The sequence below is a fragment of the Ptychodera flava genome, chromosome 5, assembly GCF_041260155.1.
Source record: "Ptychodera flava strain L36383 chromosome 5, AS_Pfla_20210202, whole genome shotgun sequence".
In the NCBI taxonomy this organism is placed as follows: domain Eukaryota; kingdom Metazoa; phylum Hemichordata; class Enteropneusta; family Ptychoderidae; genus Ptychodera; species Ptychodera flava.
In genome coordinates this window covers 26,834,198-26,855,920 of record NC_091932.1, presented here as the reverse complement: position 1 = coordinate 26,855,920, position 21,723 = coordinate 26,834,198, and the positions used below count along the sequence as shown (strand labels likewise).

General features: G+C 36.7%; 2 protein-coding genes across 6 annotated transcripts in view; both read left to right on the top strand.

Moving 5' to 3' along the window:
* LOC139133397 (cytochrome P450 1A1-like) overlaps window positions 1-5,870 on the top strand; it is a 32,630-nt gene extending 26,760 nt beyond the window's left edge. For both annotated transcript variants that reach the window (XM_070699960.1, XM_070699961.1), the window contains one exon: window positions 3,849-5,870. In XM_070699960.1, coding sequence (XP_070556061.1) covers window positions 3,849-4,123 — 275 coding nt within the window. In that variant the 3' untranslated portion in view covers window positions 4,124-5,870. The remainder of the gene's footprint in view (window positions 1-3,848) is intronic.
* A 2,573-nt stretch (window positions 5,871-8,443) lies between these two features.
* Window positions 8,444-21,723, top strand: part of LOC139133395 (cytochrome P450 1A1-like) — a 33,766-nt gene continuing 20,486 nt past the window's right edge. The window contains exons 1-3 of one of the 4 annotated variants that reach the window (XM_070699959.1): window positions 8,444-8,631; window positions 15,882-16,068; window positions 20,749-20,922. In XM_070699959.1, coding sequence (XP_070556060.1) covers window positions 15,903-16,068; window positions 20,749-20,922 — 340 coding nt within the window. In that variant the 5' untranslated portion in view covers window positions 8,444-8,631; window positions 15,882-15,902. The other 3 variants (XM_070699957.1, XM_070699956.1, XM_070699958.1) reach the window with 3 other exon arrangements.

Sequence of the window (21,723 nt, the reverse complement as noted above, 5' to 3'; positions counted from 1 at the left end):
TTGAACCAAATTTGAAAGTCTTTTATCGATACTCTCTGGTTTTACTCTCTGGTTTACGGTCAGTCATACCGTCTTTTACACGTGCCTCAAGGAAGGACATGTTTATGTCTGGCTGGCGTGTTATGTTTTGATTGGCGTGAAGCAGTGTTTCTGGCCTGAGAGCTCACAAAGTAACCATGGTTGCTACGCGACTGGCAGTACGTTGCCATCTCATCGTATTTTTCGCATAATCTCGTGTAATTATCAACCACAAACAAAGCCTCCAAATTGTTTAACACCTTTGAAGCTCATTTTAATATGAAAAGCCAATAGTCTACCGAGACGACCATGGAACAAAAGACATGCAAGCGTTGCCACTCTCTCTATGTTTCTCTGTGGCTGCATTCACAAAATGGTTGGACGGGGGAGGAGGAAACGTGATCTGAATCTTATTTTTTTTCAGATGCCCCTCTCAATACCGTCACAATATTTCAAGTCCCTCCCGTCTATATGATCAAAATTTTTCAAGCCCCCCCCCCCCCTGTACATTTTCACATAGGCGCATATTTATAAGGCATGCAGGCCGGGTAAAAATAAACATGTATTACGTAGTTCTGCTCGCAGATGTTCAACATACTTCCTCTTATCAGCAGGTTGTAGAGCCGTGTTCCTGCGCCCATTTCTGAAATTGATTTAATTTTACATGCATCAGTGGATTTTTTTGATTTATCAGTCAAAGCTGATTTGCGTTTATCCGATTCTGGCCAGGTCAATGGCACAAGCTGGATAATACACAAAATGACACGGGAGAGTATGCAAATTGTGAACTCCTGACTACGTTTTGCCAAATTTTGAAAAATGACGAGTGTCCTACCGACACATGTTATTTTTCAAAATTAAAAGACATATACGGCTTAGATGATACTTGTGTATGTTTTACAAAACTGACAATACTGAAAGGTTAAAATAGTCAATCAAATAAACATTTTTTATCTCAGAAATTTTAGGTGTAATAATGGCAAATTTGGTAAAAAATAAATGATTCCATTTAGACATGTTTTTTTCATTTAAATTACAGTCTTTACTGTTCAAAGTTATACTTTTGTGTTATTGTACAAGGAAATGTTAAATTTCATTCACTGCATGTATTTGAAATGAATGGTTTTATATATTATTTTAAGAGAAAACTGTGACTTTTCACCGTACGTTTGTATGAAATCAAGAATAGTAACCCTCATCTCTATTCTTTAATATTTGATTACTCTCACATGCCAGAATTCAAAAATCCGTGGTAACTGTTAAGCCTCCTGGTTTTCTCTGTGTTACTCTCTGGCTTGATCTTGTGACAATTACATGCATGTTTCACTGTCAACTGAGCGCCCTATGACCTAAACCCTTCTTAAACTACGTCAGAGTCTGCAGAGCTATCACTGTCACTGCCGGTAATCAGTGACAGTGACACAGGCTGTGGGCAGTAGCAGGGCAGTAGCTATATTAACTTTGTATTTTTACAATACTTTTGCTCAATTTATACAGCTACGTCCTTGTTCTACTTCCTAAAACGAGTTGACCTGTCCAGTATTCAGCTTGCCGACACGGTCTGTGTATGTGTACCGTGCTTTTGTATCACTGACAAATGAATTTCAGTCTGGACGCTAATTAATGAATTATCACCAATATTTAGAAATACAGGCTTTGTTGACAAACTGAATATTGTGCGTTTCAGCATGCCGTAGAGACACACCAACAAACAGTATTTGAAAAGAAACATTGAAAAAATTATCAACAGTTTTCCCCCATTTCAAGGTCAATTTGTTGCTTTTATGAAAATTTAATGGGCATTCATAGGTTTTAAATTTTTTAGCTCCGTGTCAACGACGGGTAACTTATCAAATAGGCTGATTATTCATCATCGTCCGTCCGTTTTTCGTCGTCCGTCAACAATTGGCTTCTCCTCTGAGACTGCAAGACCGATTACTTTGAAATTATATATGCAGGTCACTCGGGGTGACGTCACTTAAAATTGTTAAAATCGGGGTGAAATTTGCATATTTGTATTTCGGGGGTATTAGCTGTTTTCGGTATAAAAAGGTTCTTCTCTGAATGTTCGATTGCTTTGCAATTTGATATGCAGTCTTCTTAGAGTGACTTCAGTTAGATTTGTTCAAATTTTGATGAATTTTGAATATTTGTACTTTTAAGGCAATTTTTTGTCATTTTTTGTCAAAAATCTTTAAAAATCGTATTCTTTAAAAGTCAGGTCAGATGGCTTTGATATTAGGTACATAGGTCCCTAGGGATGATCTATTTCAAGTTTGTCCAAATTGTGCAAAACTATGCAATTTGTATTTTATGGCGATATTTTTTATTTAAGGTCAAAAAATTTATTTCAACAAACCGCTTGTCTGACAGCTTTGATATTTGGTATGCAGGTTTATAGAGATGAGCAATATGTAATATAATAAAATTATAAAGAAATCTAATTTTCTAAAAATGGGGCGTTTTGACATATTTGTTCAAAAATATGTTTCTCAAAAAGTATTCGTCTGATAGCTTTGATATTTGATGTACAGGTTTCTACCGATGAACTAAATGTGAAATATTGAAATTATGATGAAGTATGTAATTTTGTATTTTTGAGGCAATATTTGCCATTTTTGGTCCCAAATTTGTTTCTTAAAAACTGCTCTTCTGATAGCTTTGATATTTAGTACACAGATTCAAAGTTGTAATTTTATCTTTTGATGTATTAAAATAATAATGACACCTGCAATTTTGTTTTTTTTTGGGCAAATTCTACCAGTTTTGGTCAAAACCATGTTTCTGAAAGACTAGTTGTCTGATAGCCTGATATTTGGTACACTGGTTCCTACAGATATACTTAATATTATAAATTGAAGTTATGTTGAAATCTGCAATTTTGTATTTTTTGGGAAATATTTTCCATTTTTGGTCAAAAAATTTGATTCTCAAAAAGTGCTCGTCTAATAGATTTTTTTGGCTACACAGGTTAAAAGGGCTTATTTCAATGTGATATTTTGAAATTATAATGAAATCTGTAATTTTGTGGTATTGTGGACAATTTTTGCCATTTTTAATAAAGAAAATTGTTTCTCAAAAAACTACTCGTTTGTAACTTTTGTTTACATGTTGTTAGGGAATGTGATATGTTTAAATTATGATGAAATCTTAAATATTGTATTTTTGCCGCTAATTTTACCCTTCTTTGTCATGCCACTGAAATAAGCTATCAAAGATTTCCACCTTCTTCATTAACATATACGTCACAAATAGCTATTCTCTACATAAAACAGCGGGTCTTTATCAGCCGCTACGTCGCTTGTTTCGAGGCTTAAGTCAGAAAACGAGACAAAATGGTTTTATATTTTGTTTACTTATTACTAACATTAGAACAATCGGATGATATCAAAATGTCCGGAAACAAAACATTTTTAGGTCCCCTCTATAGGCAGAGCATAACTTTCAAGTCCCACCTCGACTCCCGCCAGACTTTTCAAATCCCCCCAAATTCCCCCAGCCCCCCAACCATTTTTGTGAACGCAGCCTTAAATGAATATTGTTTTTAGATGTTGCGATCCAACTTAGTCAAAATGCAAGGTATACCGTACCTGATGTCAGGGTCAACGATAACTCATTTGCATATGCTAATACGGTTAAGACAACATTCACTTACAACTTGATCACTTTCCAATAACATTCCATGGTATGACAATCATACGGTACCCTTTAGCCAATTTGTTCAGGGCAGACTGTACCTCGACAAACAAAATAGTGAGAAATAACGGAATACTCTTATGTAAAGCTATAGTCTGTGAAAGGTACAGACATTTGTATTTTCCTTCCTACAGAACGATTCTTAGACGACGAAGGCAATGTTCGGAAAAGACAAGACAGTTACCTCCCGTTCTCCGCTGGACGCCGTGTGTGCCTAGGGGAGGTTTTGGCAAGGAATGGAATGCTTCTGATATTCACCTGCTTGTTTCAGCACTTTACTTTATCACCAGTCAAAGGAAATGGGAATCCAAGCCTGGACCCGAACTTTGACTATATCGTCACCAGATGCATCCCCTATGACGTTGTCGCCAAGGAACGCATCTCTAGGCAAACGGACTCGCAGGCTTGAATTGGCGTATTCTGAGACAACTAGATTCGGTAGTTAACTTGAGAGTCAACAAAATTATCCACAATCGCATGACAAATGCGTGCATTCTGAATCAGCATATATGACATATATAAAAAAACACGTAATGTTTTTCCGATATAATGACCCTGGTATTTTATTTGCAAACATAAAATTTTACTCTCCCTTGTTCATTTAATAAGGGGTAGCATGTATTGATAGCCTAATTGACAGATATTTTGTCACTTAAAGCGCTTTTTCTCCCACATTATTTTCAAACCATGTTTCTAGTATTCAATGTTCTTTTGTGAACTAGCCGACAACAGTTTCAATTTGGTGATGACATGCCCGCAAAATCCAAGGCTGACTTGAACAAAGTAGAATTTTAGACGAAATTCCGTTTTCGCAGATTCGGGTTCGTTTGTCTGATCCGCCTGGCGACCGCAACATTGGGTCCAGTACGTATCCGGAATGTAAATATAATATCCTGTATATCACTATCAAGTATGACGCATGCATTCACCTCCAAAAGTCAGCTGGACCAAATAGAAAGGAGATTCTATATGCCATAACGACAAAGGTAACACTTGCGGTATAGTGAAACCCCAAATTACCCTACTCACTTTGAATCACCGGTAGCCTACAGAAATATTCAACACCAAGGAAAAAATGACAAAACAATTTGTGTTTCTCAACATCTACGAAACCTAGGTTACCCTTCTATATTACAGATATGTACAGCAGGGCCATAGTAATACTTATAAGAACACACGTAATCACTCTGCTACAAAATAATGAGATAAGAGAGATGAGGGCCATTCAGTAGCAGGGTGATTGTGTACCTTGAATAGAAGTAGTTCCACAATTGCTCAGCTGCTAATATTTGTCACATTATGCTTAGGTTTTGCAGTCAATTTCATTTTTTTGCGTGTCTTTACTTGACTTCTCGTTTGTCGTCTTATTGCCTCTTTTGTTTTTTAGAAGCGAGCTAGTGAAAAATTAACTTATCTCCATATCAGTAATTGCTTGGAAATATTTCAACAGCCCCGCCACTTTAAAAATATATTCATATAAAAGTAGACCAATAAGTGTAGAACTTATGGGGATAAGTGTAGATGTCATACATTCAAAATAACAGAGTTTTTGAAGCTGGATATTCAAAATTGCAAGTTGGCATTCTGACCGATGCACTCCTTCAATCAAATAGTCCACCCCTGAAGTGATGTTGAAACCAAAGTGATCAGATATTAAATAGAGTAAATACTGTGATGGACCTTCTGAAAAAAGTATCATTTATTTGTTATGGCTACACACAGCCAATGACTGCATGGTTTTTCAGTTTTACATCTGTTTACGGGAATTAAAAGTATGATATAGCGGTACATAACTTGTGCCTTCAAGGTGTAATACTCATATGAGAGCTTTTTTAAAGGGTAAACTATTTCAAAATTTCGTCAGCTGTAACTCTTTTTGTATTCCATAGTTTGTTCTGTTTTTAAAATGTACTTTCAAACAAATATGCCCAAATGTGTTGTGTTCAACGTGTCATTACAGCCTTACCTTGTGACATGACCAATGTGATTGTTGATCTTTAGTATTGGCAAGAATTAATATTTCAACGTCAAAATGTCATAATTTTTATTAATACGTTTTATTCGCGAGGTAACATTTTTTATTTCAGCATATCATTATGAGTTTGCTTTTTAGAGTAAAAGTAATGAAAATAAAAGACAGCTATTTCCGTTAATACTTATCTAACTTTTTATTTAATAAAATGGTCACATGGAGCTCAACCAAAGAATGTGTGAAATCCTGAGTACACGTATTGAAATTCAGAAAATATAAACATAAGGATTGTGAACACAATGGCACATCAGTATTCTAACCAACCTACTCCAACGATCGAATGCTCCATCCCAAAAGTACTACTTCAGAAAAAACCGATCATACAGCTCAAATGCTAAATACTTTCTGTATTATTGCAACAGATATTTGTTACATTTACAGGCAGCCAATGACTGAAAGGTTTAATCAGGTATATACTACACCTTTGACGAGAGCAAAAACACAGATTAAACGGTAATCTTAAGTGTGTTGAACTCGCATGAAAGCCTTCTCGGGGTGAAATATTTTAAAGCCCCTTGTTGTAATGCTTTATGTATGCCCCTTCCTTTTGTCGCAGATTAAAAAACTAAGCTTCAGAAAATTATATCGAAATGTCTTGTGTTCAACCTCCCATCACAACCTGCACTTGTGCTATACAAACATGTTATGCAGACGACTATAACCTTAAAGTCTTAAGTAGAATTAATGATGTCAACGCCAACATGGTAAAGTGTACACAATGCCTTCTTGTGAAGTAATATACTTCGTACTTCAACATATTTCTGGGGGACATATGCGCGTTGTACATGTTTTCTAGAACAAAAAAACCCCGAAAAATCAAAACGTAACATTTATAGTTGATAAACACACAAATGTGTAATAGGGTAGGCGATAATCTGACAAGTAATTTCTGAACGCCACTGCAACAGCTACTTAGTCCATGTACATATCGAATTTTTCACAAAATTTGACCTCACCTTCGTTTCTAAATTGAAGTATGACGAAAAGGCACCCTTACAAATTAATAATTATGAGCCGAAACACAAACACAAGTAAACGTATAACTTTGGTAATTATAATATAGCTTTGTCAATGCCAGTGAAGTTTGTAATGTAATTCCCCAAGATAGCTACTGATAATGTTTCCGGTTATTCAGTATTGTGACCCGAGACATGAGCTTAAAAATAAGTTGAATGGTGACTGATAAGCCCTTAGGCTAAGCAACTCATAGAGTTGCAATTCACATTATTAAACAATTGCTACTACATTACTACTAATGAATAAGAAAAATTAAAGTTCAAATGGGTACCTAAGCTCCTTTACTAAGATCTCAGTTTAGTCTCATCACTTGACTTTAATATAATTAGATGCATTGTTCCCTGTATTCGTAGACAACTTGTCTTTACCATTTTCTTGGAATGATAAAAACTTGTTTCTAATGAGGGAAAAGGGTCAATGTCTTCATCCAATGTTTAATATCATAAACCCTTACCAATACCCTTCAATTGTGTAAACGGCACTCCGAAATATCATTAGCAATGACAAACAAAATTGCTTTATATTCAATTGCCGTCCTTGGGAGCCGCTTCCGATGTTTAATGGCCCAGTAGCTGTATCTTTTAGCATTGTTTTTGTGATTTTACTTCCAAACCATAACAAGTTTGTGGAAATGTACTCATTGAGGGGTGTTTATACAAGTGTGATAAACTGTCAACTGGGACTGCATGTGAAATTTGAGCAAGATAAATAATAAACGTTTGCGCACAAAGTGGCGCCCTCATGCAAATAAAGCAAAAACACTGTACGTGGTGCATACATGTCCTGATGTATATGCATTGGAATCTTCACAGAAAAAGCAGAGTAGTCCAATATTATGCAAAGTGGTGGATGATTTCCACTGGGACATCATATGCTTTGTTTTCTTTGAAATATTACCAGTTTTTAAAAATGGCGGGAAATCAAAATAGCGGTTAAAGTTTAAATTTACTTGTCCAATTTTTCAGTTGTAAAATACTATATCCTGTAAATTTGTAGAATTTATAAAAACCAAACCAAAAAAAAAACGAAAGAAAATGGAAAGCCTTTTCCAGGTCAACAAATTTCAAGACTTACAGCTACAGGGGTTTTAATATAACTTCATTCGACCGCTTCGCAAAATAAGCTACATTTCTCCATCATTAAATTTTTAATATTAAAGGGAACGAATCTAAATTACCGACGATATACAAATAACTTTCGCATCGAGTTTACTCGAAATTTACCGTCTTACTTTCTTTTTATCTGCTAAGTGCCTTCCATCAGAAACGTTAGAAGGCTCAATGTGCTTCCATATGTAAATCGGAAATGTTTCATTCCTCTTAGTCAGGCTAACATCTGACTTATGTCTGCCTTACCCTTTTTTGCAAAGCTTTCACTTCCAATCTTGAATATCAGGTAAAAAAGTTCAATTTTGCATAATTTGCATAAATAATTATAAAGTCTGTGAAAAACATTGCTGTATCGATGGCGGAGACGTGAGTCAAGGGATCATGAACTGTAAAAACATTTTCACCACAACTGAACTGAACGAAATGGAATGTAAAGTCAATAGCTCGCTATTTTCAGCTGTGGTAACGCAGCTATCTGTGGCGGAGAAGGCTGCGTCTATGTGGGTCATCAAAAGATCAACTTCGTGATGACCCGCATAGACGCAACCTACCCCGTTACAGATAGCTGCATTTCAAAGGCTAGCTACTTGTACTCATGTGACAAACAGTACAAAGGTACATCACCTTGCTCACCAAAGAAGGTCACAGGGTTAGACACACGTATTCAAATAGTTTTACAAACAAGTTTTACAAAGACAACTTGCTGCCCTATTCTGTCATCTGTACCAACGAATGAGGTGTCCTTCTCGGTCTTGAAACGTAAGTATTTGTATTATCAGGATTAGTTCTGTAAATCGGAGTAATGGCTTTACACATTGACGTTGGTTACACGGTTATTCTGCTGATTTTGCGATCATTTGGGTGAACTGCTTGTGCAATGGACCGACAGGAAAGAAGGTCATCGTGGTGATATCTCACTGCAAAAGACAATATCATGCGATGTGTTTTCAGCGCACGTTTTTTTCTAAACCAGCGTAGCAGTGGAATTTACGGTACTTGGTTGTCCTACTACCTCGCAAGTAAGTGTTTGCGTAATCTGCTGTACGCAAAATACCGTCTAAGACTGCATACATAAATACTGAATGGTGTGCGGAGGCATCACAATTTAAATATTCATAACTCATTTTGGATCCCCACTCAACACTCTTAATTACATACTCCTCTATATGATCAAAAATATTTAAATTCTCCAATATTATATTGCCGAATATTTATCAAGCCAACAAATTGACCTACAAGTTTTATATCTTTGTTTTCAGTATGTTTTGCTCATCGTTTAAACTCAAACCTATTGTTTTTAACCCCGATATGTTGTAATATTCAGTATTCAGCTTATTAACACAAACACATACGTGATATTTGAAATCATAAACTTATGGTGTGTATATTTCACAACAGTAGAGCATGCAATTCATATGAAGACTTTCGAGTTAGACACAGCCTAATAGCTCAAAAGATAGTGAGGCAAGGATTCTCAGAAAGTAGATTAGTGAAATCATTTAAGAAGTTCTACGGTAGATACGGAGATGATGTATCAAAATATGACCTGTCTGTTACGCAAATGATGAGTGACAGCATACCAAATTTTGACTCACAGAAGTAATTTGGTGAATTCATCAAATAACAATGGATTTGTCGCTTCGGGTCAATCTTGACGGGTGCGTCTAGCTGGCAGGGTACGCTTACCCATTCCGGACACCTGGTACCTCCACTATTTTGTGGTTCAAGATGACCCCATTGCCTTTGTCATTTTCAATATGTTCCTTGCACCTGGTAACTTTCTTAGTTGCCTTAAATGATAACGATTATTGAACCTGATTTGATGTCTATGTAAACATTTGCTGGCAGCTGCATTTCGGTCAACCATAAATTGGAGTGTCAGTATTGCATTAACACTATTACATATTCATACTCAGGCAGTGTTAATAACCTTAAAGCATTTCAAGGTGATTAAAAGATTAAGTACTGATGCCGAGAAAAACCATTAAGATTAATATAAATGATCATTCACAAAACGTCTACTCTATATGGACAACTACATGTTCTCAAAGAACAACTTACTCACAAACCACGCTAAAATGCCCATGTATTCACCTTGTCGAACACAACACGTGTGTTTGAATTCAATCATACAACTCTGTGTATGAGACAGACACATCACATGTACAAACACGATTAGCTTGGGTATCAACACACATGATAGAATATTTATAGTAAACCCAGCTTGAGAAAGTTCACTTTATCTACAATGTAGCTGTTTTTACAGTTTCAATTGAAACGGACACATTGCATGTACAAAATAATTAGCTTGGGTATCATCACTCATTGATTATGTATAGTGAATCCAGCATGGGACAGCTCATTATATCTACAATGTAGCTGTTTTCACAGTTTCAGTTAAAAGCTTAAACAAGAAACTGTGTGTTTGTTTTACTCAGTTTCAGCTGAGAGAACCTCTACGACTCTTCAAACTCTCAGCTGAAACGGTAAAAACAATTACATTGTAGATCAAGTGTACTCAACTGTTCATTTCTCAGTCTAGACAGAGCTGTCCCATGCTAGTTTACGGTAATTAATTAATCAATGAGTCGGTGACTTTGAAAAATGTCATGATACCAAAGCTAATCGTTCGTTTTGTACATACAATATGCCCATCTCATACTGTATAAGCTGTGTCACCGAACTGAAACCCACTGAATTTTCATTGGTGACATGTGGAGGGGACACTGTATATCTGTTGTGTGTGTCACAAGTTTCCTATTTTACCCCATAGAAGAAGTATTTGGCTTATTAACGGTTGGTAATATATACATTCAGCTCTAGACTGGACTGCAGTTCACTTTTTAAAATTACAATACAGCTTGTGTTAATATTTGAAGTAAATAATTGATGTTTCAATACATCCTATAGGGAGAAGAACAAGAAACTCTGGAAGCAGAAAAAAATATCGAGTTGCAGCTCCTGTCCTTTTTTACACGAACTAGCTGTTGTTTTTTTCCCAAGAAAATTTAATGGCATTAGTATTGTAGATTTTTCCTAAACAAATGTCACTAAAGCATTTTATTAAATGATTCCAGAATTTTTTTTATTATTAACATTAAAGCAATTTGATAACAAACTATGGACTTTGAAAATGTGAAGAAACAAATGACTAAAATATTTTCAGATCCTCGCACACCAAGTTCGCACCATTTAAATCCGCTTTACAACCCCGAAAACTGGTCTTCCAGCACCCTACCCAGTATTTGTGAGTGCTGCGTCAAGGGGAAAAAACTATTTCGATAGTAAATATTCTTGTCAGGAGAAAACGTCAAGGTCAGGCCTTTGAAAACATCGCCAGAAAACAGCTGTTACTTTTCTTTCCTCTAGTGCATACTTTGTTGAGTTTGAACAAATACAGGTCCTGGATTGACGCAGTTGCCTACATCATACCACCAGTGCGCATTTGCATAAATGCTCTCCACAGAATTGAGGTCATGCTGAAGGCCGACTTTTGTTCTGAATTGATAGTCGGAGAAACTGTAACAATTCCCTTCTGTGATAGTGATATCGTATTTCTCGTGACGCTATTATTGCTTCTATATCACGTTTGTATGCTGTCCGGCGGCAACAACGACAAAATACGAAGCCGTGTGTATGTCTACTCCATGTAATTATTTTGCCCATACACCATCAATTAAGAACAACAGAATGCCCATGTAGATCAAGATACTGTGCTATAACTTTGTCTACCACTAAACGCTTAACTCTGCCATATCACCCTTCTATGTCAACAGAAACTCAAAGGCGGCTTATGTACAGACACGTCTACATATAACCATAACCATATAACCAGATCTACATATAACCATAATGATGACTTTGGAACGCTGAAACACCTTGTATTCAAAAATAACAATAGTCCAGTCGAAATAGAGTTAGACCAACCACAAATTGCAACAGATTTTTTTTCTTCAAAATGCATTTTAGAAAGGTACCCAGAACAACATAGTAAAAGTTTACTCGAATCCACCTTGGGGAAATATGTCTAATTTGCATAAATCAAATATGGCGGCAAACTATCCTACCAATTAATATAATAGGTCATATATAACTTTTTAAAGAAGCTAAGTCAGTGATTTCAAAGTCTGACACTAGTTATTTGGTTCGGGGAACCATTTTGGAGGTATAATGTTTTACATAGGCACTTCATTAATTTGCATATTTCCAATATGGGGGCCGACATTCTTACAAAATACATTTTTGGTCATATACCCCGTAATAAACAAGCTATTTCAGTGATTATAAAGTTAAAAGTGTATTTCTTTGGCATGGACAAACTATTTCGATAGGCAATCATTTGCATTGGCACTTTGTTAATTTGCATAATTCCAATATGGTGGCCAACATTCCTAAAAAGGAAATTGTCGGTCATATACCACGCATTAAACAGGCTATTTTCGTGATTTTTTAGTTTTGATATTTTTCTTGCTTATGAAGAAACACTGTTTGTGGTTCAGTTTTAACAAAGGCTTTTTGATAATTTGCATAAATTAAATATGGCTGCCATATTAATGCTCCACTGCGTAATAGCTTTTAATATGAATAAGGGTTTGGTACAGTTTTTAAGAAGGAACTGTTAAGTACTTCGACATTTATTTTTACAATTTTGATTTTTCTGTATATGACAACTCTTCATGATTGTTAGTCTTCTGAATAATATATTCTCTTTCTGAATTTAACGTTGAGTTCATCTTTGGAAGGCATTAATTTTGTGGGTGTTTAACACTCTACAGTGTCAAAACATGTAATCTTCAATGTTTACTGTTAAAAAAAGACGTGTACAAAATCTTTAGACATACATCTCCAAGGTGGAATCGAGTAAACTATTGATATGTTGTTCTTGGTACCTCTCTGACATGCATTCTGAAGAAAAAATTCTGTTGCAATTTGTGGTGTGGTAGGTGCCAAAATCTCGTAGATTGACTGGACTATAAGTCAAATAATTTTCCCAACAAGTCATGATCAGTTTCAGGAAAACGTACGGTTCATAATCAAATACAAATTATTGCATTATAAGATCCTCAAGAATACATGAAAGTTTTTTTCACAGAAATGCGATGGCGCCAGGCAGGACCCACATGACAGCCCTGCGCCCACACAGAACTTGACGGGGCTCAGAGTGTCGTTTGGGCCTGAAACGACGTTCTGGGCCCCGTCTATTAGTTATGCATAGTTTACTTTACTACTTTAATCGGAGGCGCACTTGACACCTTTTGATCGTCTCAGCAAACGATCGGCTGTTCAAGTTATACGGTAACCACCCGACTAAGACTTATCAAGTGCAGCGCCACTGCCAGTCGCGACGCGTCGACGGCCACTTTCACCTAATTACATATTCATGACATCATCAGCAGATTTCATCAGTCGCTAGATGCTCACGCTTGTCTGTATAAAGTGTGAAAGAGGCTCCCCACCTAACTATCCAAAATGTTTTTGTGTCGAGTTTGTGTTTGGTTCGTTTCAAAAATGTGTTCCTACATTCTTATCCGATTGTTTGTGTTAATAAAAAATGTTTGTTTCGCCTCGGATATTTGTAGGGAAGTTTGGATTAGTGTGTACGGTAATGTTTTGTTTGTGTGGGGAAAGCTTATGGCGAGACGCAGCCGGACCTATGGTGTTACAAAGTTGATAGAGTGCCCTTTGACGCTTGCGTTTCGAAACCCGAGTGTGGTTTCTCATCAGTCGCAATGTAGATTCTTTCTTTAGTTTGTGTTTGTGGTGAATATTTATTTTAATGTGTTTTAGTGATCTTGCTCATCGAATAGCAAGGCAAGAATATCAATGTTTGGGTCTCGTTGTGAGTCCATTTGGTGGTCTGTTTGTTTGTTTTTTGTTTCTTTACTTCTGTGAATTTTGTTTTGACTTGTGTGTCTTTTAGGTTTTTGTTTCTCTTGTAGGCAATGATTGGTGATTCTGGAAATAGATTCCTTAGAGTTGAGTCCTTCTCCAGTTCAGCCCAATGTTTCAAAAGAATTGCCTTAAGATCTTTTGTTTTTATGTAGGGGCTGTAAGTTGTACTGAAGATGAGTTTGTTTGCTGTTTCCTTACGTGTAATTGTACGGTTTGTTAGTGTGTTACGAATACTGTGGTTTATTTTATCTGTTATATTCGTGATTTCGTTGTTTTTGTATTCTCTGTCGAGTAGTTTGTTTCTAAAGAAGCTACTTTTTTAGTAAAGTCGTCATTGTTGTTACAAGTGCGGGCGTATCGAAGGATTTCACCTTTGATAAAGCCATTAAATGTTGCTGTCGGGTGACACGATTCTCTATGTAGAAATTGGAATGTGTCTGTTGGTTTAGTATGTGTTTTGATGTCGAGGATATTTTCTTTGTGGTATCTTGCACCTTTGAAAACTACTACATCTAGGAATGTAATTTCTTGTGTTGAGTTTTCGTATGAAAACTTAAACGTTGGGTGCATTGTGTTGATTTTTTGAATGAAGTTAGTGAGTTCGGTTTGTGTTCCCAGAAAGATTGCAAAGACATCATCTCTGAATCTTTTCCAGAAATGAATGTTGTTGCTGTTGTTTACGATTATTCTCTTTTCAAGTTCATGAAAAGCAATGTCAGCAATTTCTGGAGACGCATTCGATCCCATGCTGCAACCGCGGGTTTGACGGAAGTATTGCTTGTTAAATTCAAAACTGTTGTGTTTTAGAATTAGTGAAAGCATTTCTATTAAGTCTTCCGTTGGTGGTTTTTGATACCGTAATTTGTTTGAAGCGAGGTTTGTGAGTTTAATGTTTCACTGACTAGCCGAATCGCTTCCTCGTGAATTGTGTTTGTGTTACATAGATACTACGTCGAGTGTTACAAGAAATGCATGTTGGGGGACATTTGTTTTTCAATTTCTTGTATGAAGTTTGATGTGTCTTTTAAATACGTTGGTTGTTGCTGGACCAATGGTTTTATGAAGTAATCCAAGAATTCTGAGATTCTGTTAGTGGGACTAGAGCAGCCGCTAATTATTGGTCTCCCTGCAAACGTTGAGTTTTCGGGCGGCGGTTTGTGAATTTTAGGTAGTAAGTACCACTGCGGGGTACGGATTTTTATGTTTTTTGGATCGAGATACTTATAAGTATCATGGCCGATGTGTTTTTTCTAGTACATTTTGTTTAATAGTTCGTTGTACTTTGTTTACTGTTTGTTCTGTGTCGTCATTGTCTAGTTTTGTATAATACTGGATGTTGCGTAATTGTCTTTCGCATTCGTGTACGTAATCTTTTGTGTTTACGATGACGATGCCTCGACCCTTGTCGAAGGGTTTTATTGTAATTAGCCTATTGTTTGCAAGCTTGTTTATCGCGATTCTTTGAGCATGCGACATGTTCTGTTTCCTTGTTTGAAAGGGTATCTCTAGAAGTGCGAGTTTTGTCGCTTCTAGATAGCTTTCGAGTTTTGTTTTCTGTTGTAATACTGATCACTTGTGTATAGCTGAGACTATACTACTGTTAAAAAGAAGTTTAACACCTCACCAGCACGAGGGGTCATAAAAAATTATCGGAAGAGCCCTTTAGACCAACCAGGTACAAGTTTCCCGAAAGGTGTCAAGTACATAGGACTAACCAAACATTTAAGGAAAAACAGCAGGAACAATGAAATTGGTTGATAAGCCATAATCCCAAATTGGTCAATTTTTGTGTGGGCGCGGGGCTGGAATGCAATGGCGCCAGGCAGGACGATCCCACTGCTCCTAATGAGGCGAAGTGAAACACATAAGTCTACACGAGATATGCAAACTGTAGACCCACCAGTTCTTGTGAAACATTTAAGTCTAAAGATCGTATGCATGAGATATTGAAATATAGACCCACTACTTCTTGACCTACAGGCTAATCGACTACATGATACCTCTTTTATCGAAATCAATCTCTATGTGGAAGCCACATTCCCCTGCGAATTTCACCGACTGGGTCTCCAGCAACGGGGCAAGTCATAGTAATTCAATACTTCTCTACGTTTTCACAGACTATTAAGCTAGCTGTCAGAATGGTTTATGTAACAGCGGGAACGATCCAGAACTTTCTCAGCAGTCCAATCAATGTTTTTATGGTCCTTGTAGCCTTTGTACTGATAGCTGCATTATGGAGTATGCATAGACCTGCTGGTCTTCCCCCAGGCCCAAGAGGTTTGCCGTTCATTGGAAACATAGGCGGTAAGTTTAATCATATGGTCTAGCACCACAAAATGCAACAGGCAAATGTAATTCATGTAAAGCAGAAGAAAGATAAGAAGAGCCACCGTGTAAATGAGAGAAAATGCCGAGAGAGTTTGACCGGTTGACCTCGCTGTTAATTTTATGCAGGAAATTACAATAACAATGCTTGGTCGAATGACGCAGTGCCTTGAGGGTGGGATCACCAGTGGTATATGGGGAGGAGTACCTTCCCGATGGTGATAAGTGGTGCAGATTATCGTCGCCTAGGTGACTGGCGTATACGCGTGCCAAAAGACCTATGGTTGATTTCCTGTTGACCAGTCGGATGGAGAGTTGCAAATACCTGGACTGAACCATTTGGTTTTTTGTGGGTGTCGGTGGTACTTTGACAATATAAGTAAAAATGCACATATATTGAGTTTATTGTCTTGTTTATGAGCGGCCAGTATTTCAAACAGCATAAATTATGTGCATTTGCCCTTGAAGGAATAAATAATTTTCGAATAAAACATCGCGAATGTAACTACATTCCTTAAGCTCGACGTACACTTAAGTGCCCCAAAGAACCATGAAATCGCCCGACTTTCGATTGAAGAGATGAGTTTTGCCAAACCGCGTATACAGAAAAAGTGGCAGATGACTTTATTTTTAGAATCATAGACAGTATAGCGAGATGTAAAAAATGTGAAACAGGCTCCCCACCTAACTATCCTAAATGTTTTTGTGTCGAGTTTGTGTTTGATTCGTTTCGAAAATGTGTTCCTACATTCTTATCCGATTGTTTGTGTTAATGAAATGTTTGTTTCGCTTTGGATATTTGTAGAGAAGTTTGGATTAGTGTGTACGGTAATGTTTTGTTTGTGTGGGGAAAGCTTATGGCGAGACGCAGCCGGACCTATGTTGTTACACAGTGGTTGTTACAAAAGTTGATAGAGTCGCCCTTTGACGCTTGCGTTTCGAAACCCGAGTGTGGTTTCTCATCAGTCGCAGTGTAGATTCTTTCCTTAGTTTGTGTTTGTGAAAATTTATTTTAATGCATTTAAGTGGTCTTGCTTTCCGATTAGCGAGGCAAGTATATTAATTTTGGTCACGTTGTGAGTCCGTTTGGTGGTTCGGTTTGTTTGTTCTATATTTCTTTACTTCGGTAAATTTTGTTTTGACTGGTGTGTCTTTTAGATTTTGCGGAGGTTTGTGAATTTTAGGCAATAAGTACCACTGCGGGGTACGGATTTTATGTTTATTGGATCAAGATACTTACAAGTATCCTGGTTGATGTGCTTGTTCTCGTACATTTTAATTAATAGTTCATTTACTTTGTTTACTGTTTGTTCTGGCTTGTTGTGTATAATACTGAGTGTTACGTAATTGCCTTTCGCTTTCGAGTACGTAATCGTTTGTGTTGACAATAACGAAAAACCGACCCTTGTCGAAGGGTTATTTTCCCAAAATTTGTCCAATGTTTGCAAGCTGGTTTATCGCGATTCTTTTGGCACGCGTCATGTTTTGTTTCCTTGTTTGAAAGGGTATCTCTAGAAGTGCGAGTTTAGCAGCTTCAGATAGCTTTCAAGTTTTTGTTTTTTGTTGTTCGTGGAGTCCAATTTGACTTTTCTTTGAATTGGTGTTGTTGCGATTGTTTGTGTCTCATGATGTAGCGTAGTCACATTATACGACTTTATTTGTTAAAATCCTGAGGTGGTTTTATTCTGTTTGGTTTTGTTGGTGTCCGAATGAATTTTAAGGCTTTTGCCTAGTACTATTTTTCGGAGTTTCATAGTTTGAGCGATGATAGGTTGTTGTTGAATTTCATGTGTTGTCGGCTTTTCTTTGGAAATAGCTGATTTATTTCCACGGCCATGTTTTCTGTTACGTTACTGTGATTGTTTATTTTGTATTTAATGTTGTGTTTCAGTTGTTTGTTATGTGTACGATTTTTGTTATTTCTTTTAAGTGTTTGTGTGTTCTATGTCATATTATCGTATTTTTTGGTAGCTCCCTTTTTGGAGTATTTGGTGACCCTGAAAAGGGCCGCTTGGTATGGGTTTTTGTTAGCGCTTGGCGCGTTTGTTTTGGCGATAAGCCTAGCTTTTTATGCTTCTTTTCGCCGATCCGATGTGCTTGGTGAGTAGGTGTTTGCCACCTTCTTGTCACTGTGTGTGCTTACATGGACAGTCTGCATAGCCTTGAATGTGGTCTCGATTTTGATCAACTTACAATTTAGGAGTATATATCAAAACTGATAAATGATTTATGTGATTACTGTAGCTATAGATAGGCTACATTCAGGACGGGCAGCGACGGGCAGTAATTAGTAGGCAAAACAGGTGGTTTTCACCGTGGGCAGAACTCGGTGCAATGATACTGAACATTAATAGTAAGCCTGTCACCTTGAAGGTAATGCTGTAGGTGAAACAAGGACACACGATGGTACAAACAACACCACAAGTGAAACGTACACACATAAATACACGCGTTCCTACGTTGTGCCCACCCGGGCCACGCGATTAAAATATGACTGATACTGCTGGATAGTGTTAATTGGGTCGGTAAACAGTCAATTAATAGTTTAATTGACTACCTGGGTGATTGGCAGGTCGTGTCCAACGACGCATATGCAAAGCAGGCCAAAAGACAAAAGCCCCCAAAGTTATTGACAGCTGGCCAGGGGTCACCATGAATACGTAATGAAGCTTCACTACGCAGAAACTGCGTAGTCAAGCCCTTCTTAACCGGTCAAACTCTCTCGGCATTTTCCGGCAGAGCCACCGTGTAAACTGTCCCTATTTGAACAACGTAGGTAATTTATTATTAAAAACGAACTTTGTCCTATTATGTCTCAACTAGCAAAATACTATACAACCCAGTATAATAAATGAATAAGTGACTATGCAAAGGCACAAGAGGTCATTAAAAGGGACGTTCACAGGGACCAGTTACATAGCTTTCAGATAGTTTCCTGAACTTTGTGTTTCCTGTTGTATGTCAGGTCCATTTTGTTTTTCAATACATAGAAGTGTCTTTTTCCAGATGTATTTTTTGTGTTGTTTTGAAGTTTGATTCTGTAGGGATGAATATGTGTTTGAATAATTTTAAGCATGCAGTCTTTATGAATTTGTGTGGTGATAAAGTGGTTATGAATTTGACTTTGTCTGCAAAACTGCTAAGTTTTAATTTGTGTGCTTTGTGGCATTTTGTTGTTTTGTCATTTTATTTTTTGTTTCTGTGTTTACATCAGCTTTGTGTTCATTCTATTTGTGCCGTTATGTATGATGACTTCCTGCCTATCATCTGAGGTTGGTCTACTAAAAATATACTCATCCATAATGAGGGAGTTCACTTTAAAATAAAAACTACTCATTTTGTACATGCCTTTTTACTTATAAATAGTAAACATATGGTTTGTCACTGTATAGCATGAAACACCAATACAAATTACAGTTAGGAAGGAAATAAATGATTCAGACGACTTACAATCATTAAATGTACTTCTCCATCAACAATTTTTTATATGTAGAAAATAATATGTGTATATCTTAATAGTAAGAGCTTTAAGTACATTTCTTGGTTTAATCTGTTTATCAAGTCATATATCGAAGTCTCTAAAATCAGCCTAAACGTCTTTACAAATACAGTATATTTATAAAATATTTTAATACATTCAAGTGCCCCTGAAAACTGTTAAAATGGACTTTTTTGTGTTGAATGGACCGCTATTATAATTTTTTAATAGCATATTTTCTATATTTAATACAAATACATGTCCAAGGGCATCACCTACTTTCTGATAGATTGTTAGTGCTACAATATACCGGAACCTTATTTATATTAGAAACTATTAAGTATTTGGGTATTTGGATTTATGAAAAATATCATTATAGAACTTTTGTAAAAAATTGAATCTCAAAAATGTTCCTTTATGACCATGAAATATATTAAACTTAAAAATCACTGAAATAGCTTGTTTTAATACGTGGTTAATGACTTGTAGGACATGATGGTGAAGGAACTTTTGCTGCCATATAGGATTTATGCCAATGATTATCATGACCATGTAAAACACTGTACCACCAAAATGGTTTGTCCATGTCAACGAAATGTACTTTTGCTTACAAATCACAGAAATAACTTGTTTATGACGTTATGTGCCGGCGAAAATGTTGCTTTGCAGGAATGTTGGCAGCCATATTGGATTTATGCAAATTAAACATTATATCTCAAAAATGATTCCCTGTACCAAATGAGTAATGTTAGACTTTAAAATCGATGACATAGCTTGTTTACCATGTGATATATGGCCAATAATGTTGTTTTGTCAGACACCTGGCAGCCACATTTAATTAATGTAAATTAGACATATTTCCCAAAGGCAGATTCGAGTAAATATTTAAATTGATGTTGTTGGTACCATTTCTCAAAATGAATTCCGAAGAAAAAGTTATGTTTCGATATGTGTTGGGTTTGGTGCCAAAATGCCATAGATTGACTGAACTATTCACCTTCTTAGTTTCACTGAGCTACTTCTACCCAGAGTTTGGTTAAGTTTTGCAAATCATATGTTGTTGTGCACTGACCTGTTCACAAAAAAGGGAGGAAACTCATCTTACTTCCTTAATCAAAACGAAATCAATGAAAACACCTGACGGAAAGCAGTTTTAACTTTTGTCATCTATTTCGTTGCAGATCTGGCCAAAAGTCCAGTACGGACAATTTGTGACTTCGCTAAGACATACGGCGATATTTTTACCCTGAAAATCGGAATGCAGTGCATTGTTGTGCTGAATAAAATCGAGCTTGTGCGAGAAGCCCTCTTGGAAAAACAGGATGAATTTTCGGGAAGACCCTGGATATATACAAGTGAGATAAAAAATTAGTTTTTCTGTGTCAGGGTTAACCTCAATTGATAAATAAATAAGCACTATAATGCTTGCATTATAATTTGGCTGCACGAATTATATGACACGAAGAGCATGACTTAACCGGCAAACGCAATTATATAGCTCTGCCCCGAGCGTTTTATAGAGCACCATTGGGATCAATTTGCCTTATAAGGCACCTTGAAAATTTTCGTCACACTGCAAGCCTCTTTGGAACGTAGTTAGCTTAAAAATACTTACGGGGCGCTGCACCAAAACCGCGTATTTTGCGCAAAATCTTTTTTTTTTTGCAATTATTCATTAATCTTGATAAATTTGTTAACCCAAGATTAATATATTCATTTAGTTCACCTTTAAACCCCGGTGCGGGGTATAAAAGACCCCTAACTCATCGAAAATTCATAATGGCGCTTGAGTGACAACTGGCAACAGCAAGGTAGACCGCTCCGTGAAAATCAGCCGAAGCGATTCTCAAACAAACATTATTGGCATACCATAAACATAGACTGTTTCATAAACACGTAGGCCATACAGGTATCCTCAAAGTTTCACAAAGCCTTTTAAAATTACGACGATGTAGGGGAAAAATCGCTTTCGTAACAAAGGAAATTGCCCCCAGGGAACAGTCGTTCCGCGTTTTAATTAAACAATTGTCAATCATTCAGTGACGCGCAGAGGTGTAAACTGGTCAAACATTTGCTGTGCCTACGAGAATAATTACGACGTAAACAAACCATGTGTACGCCTAGAGTTACATGTATATTGGCGTGCACACAGAATG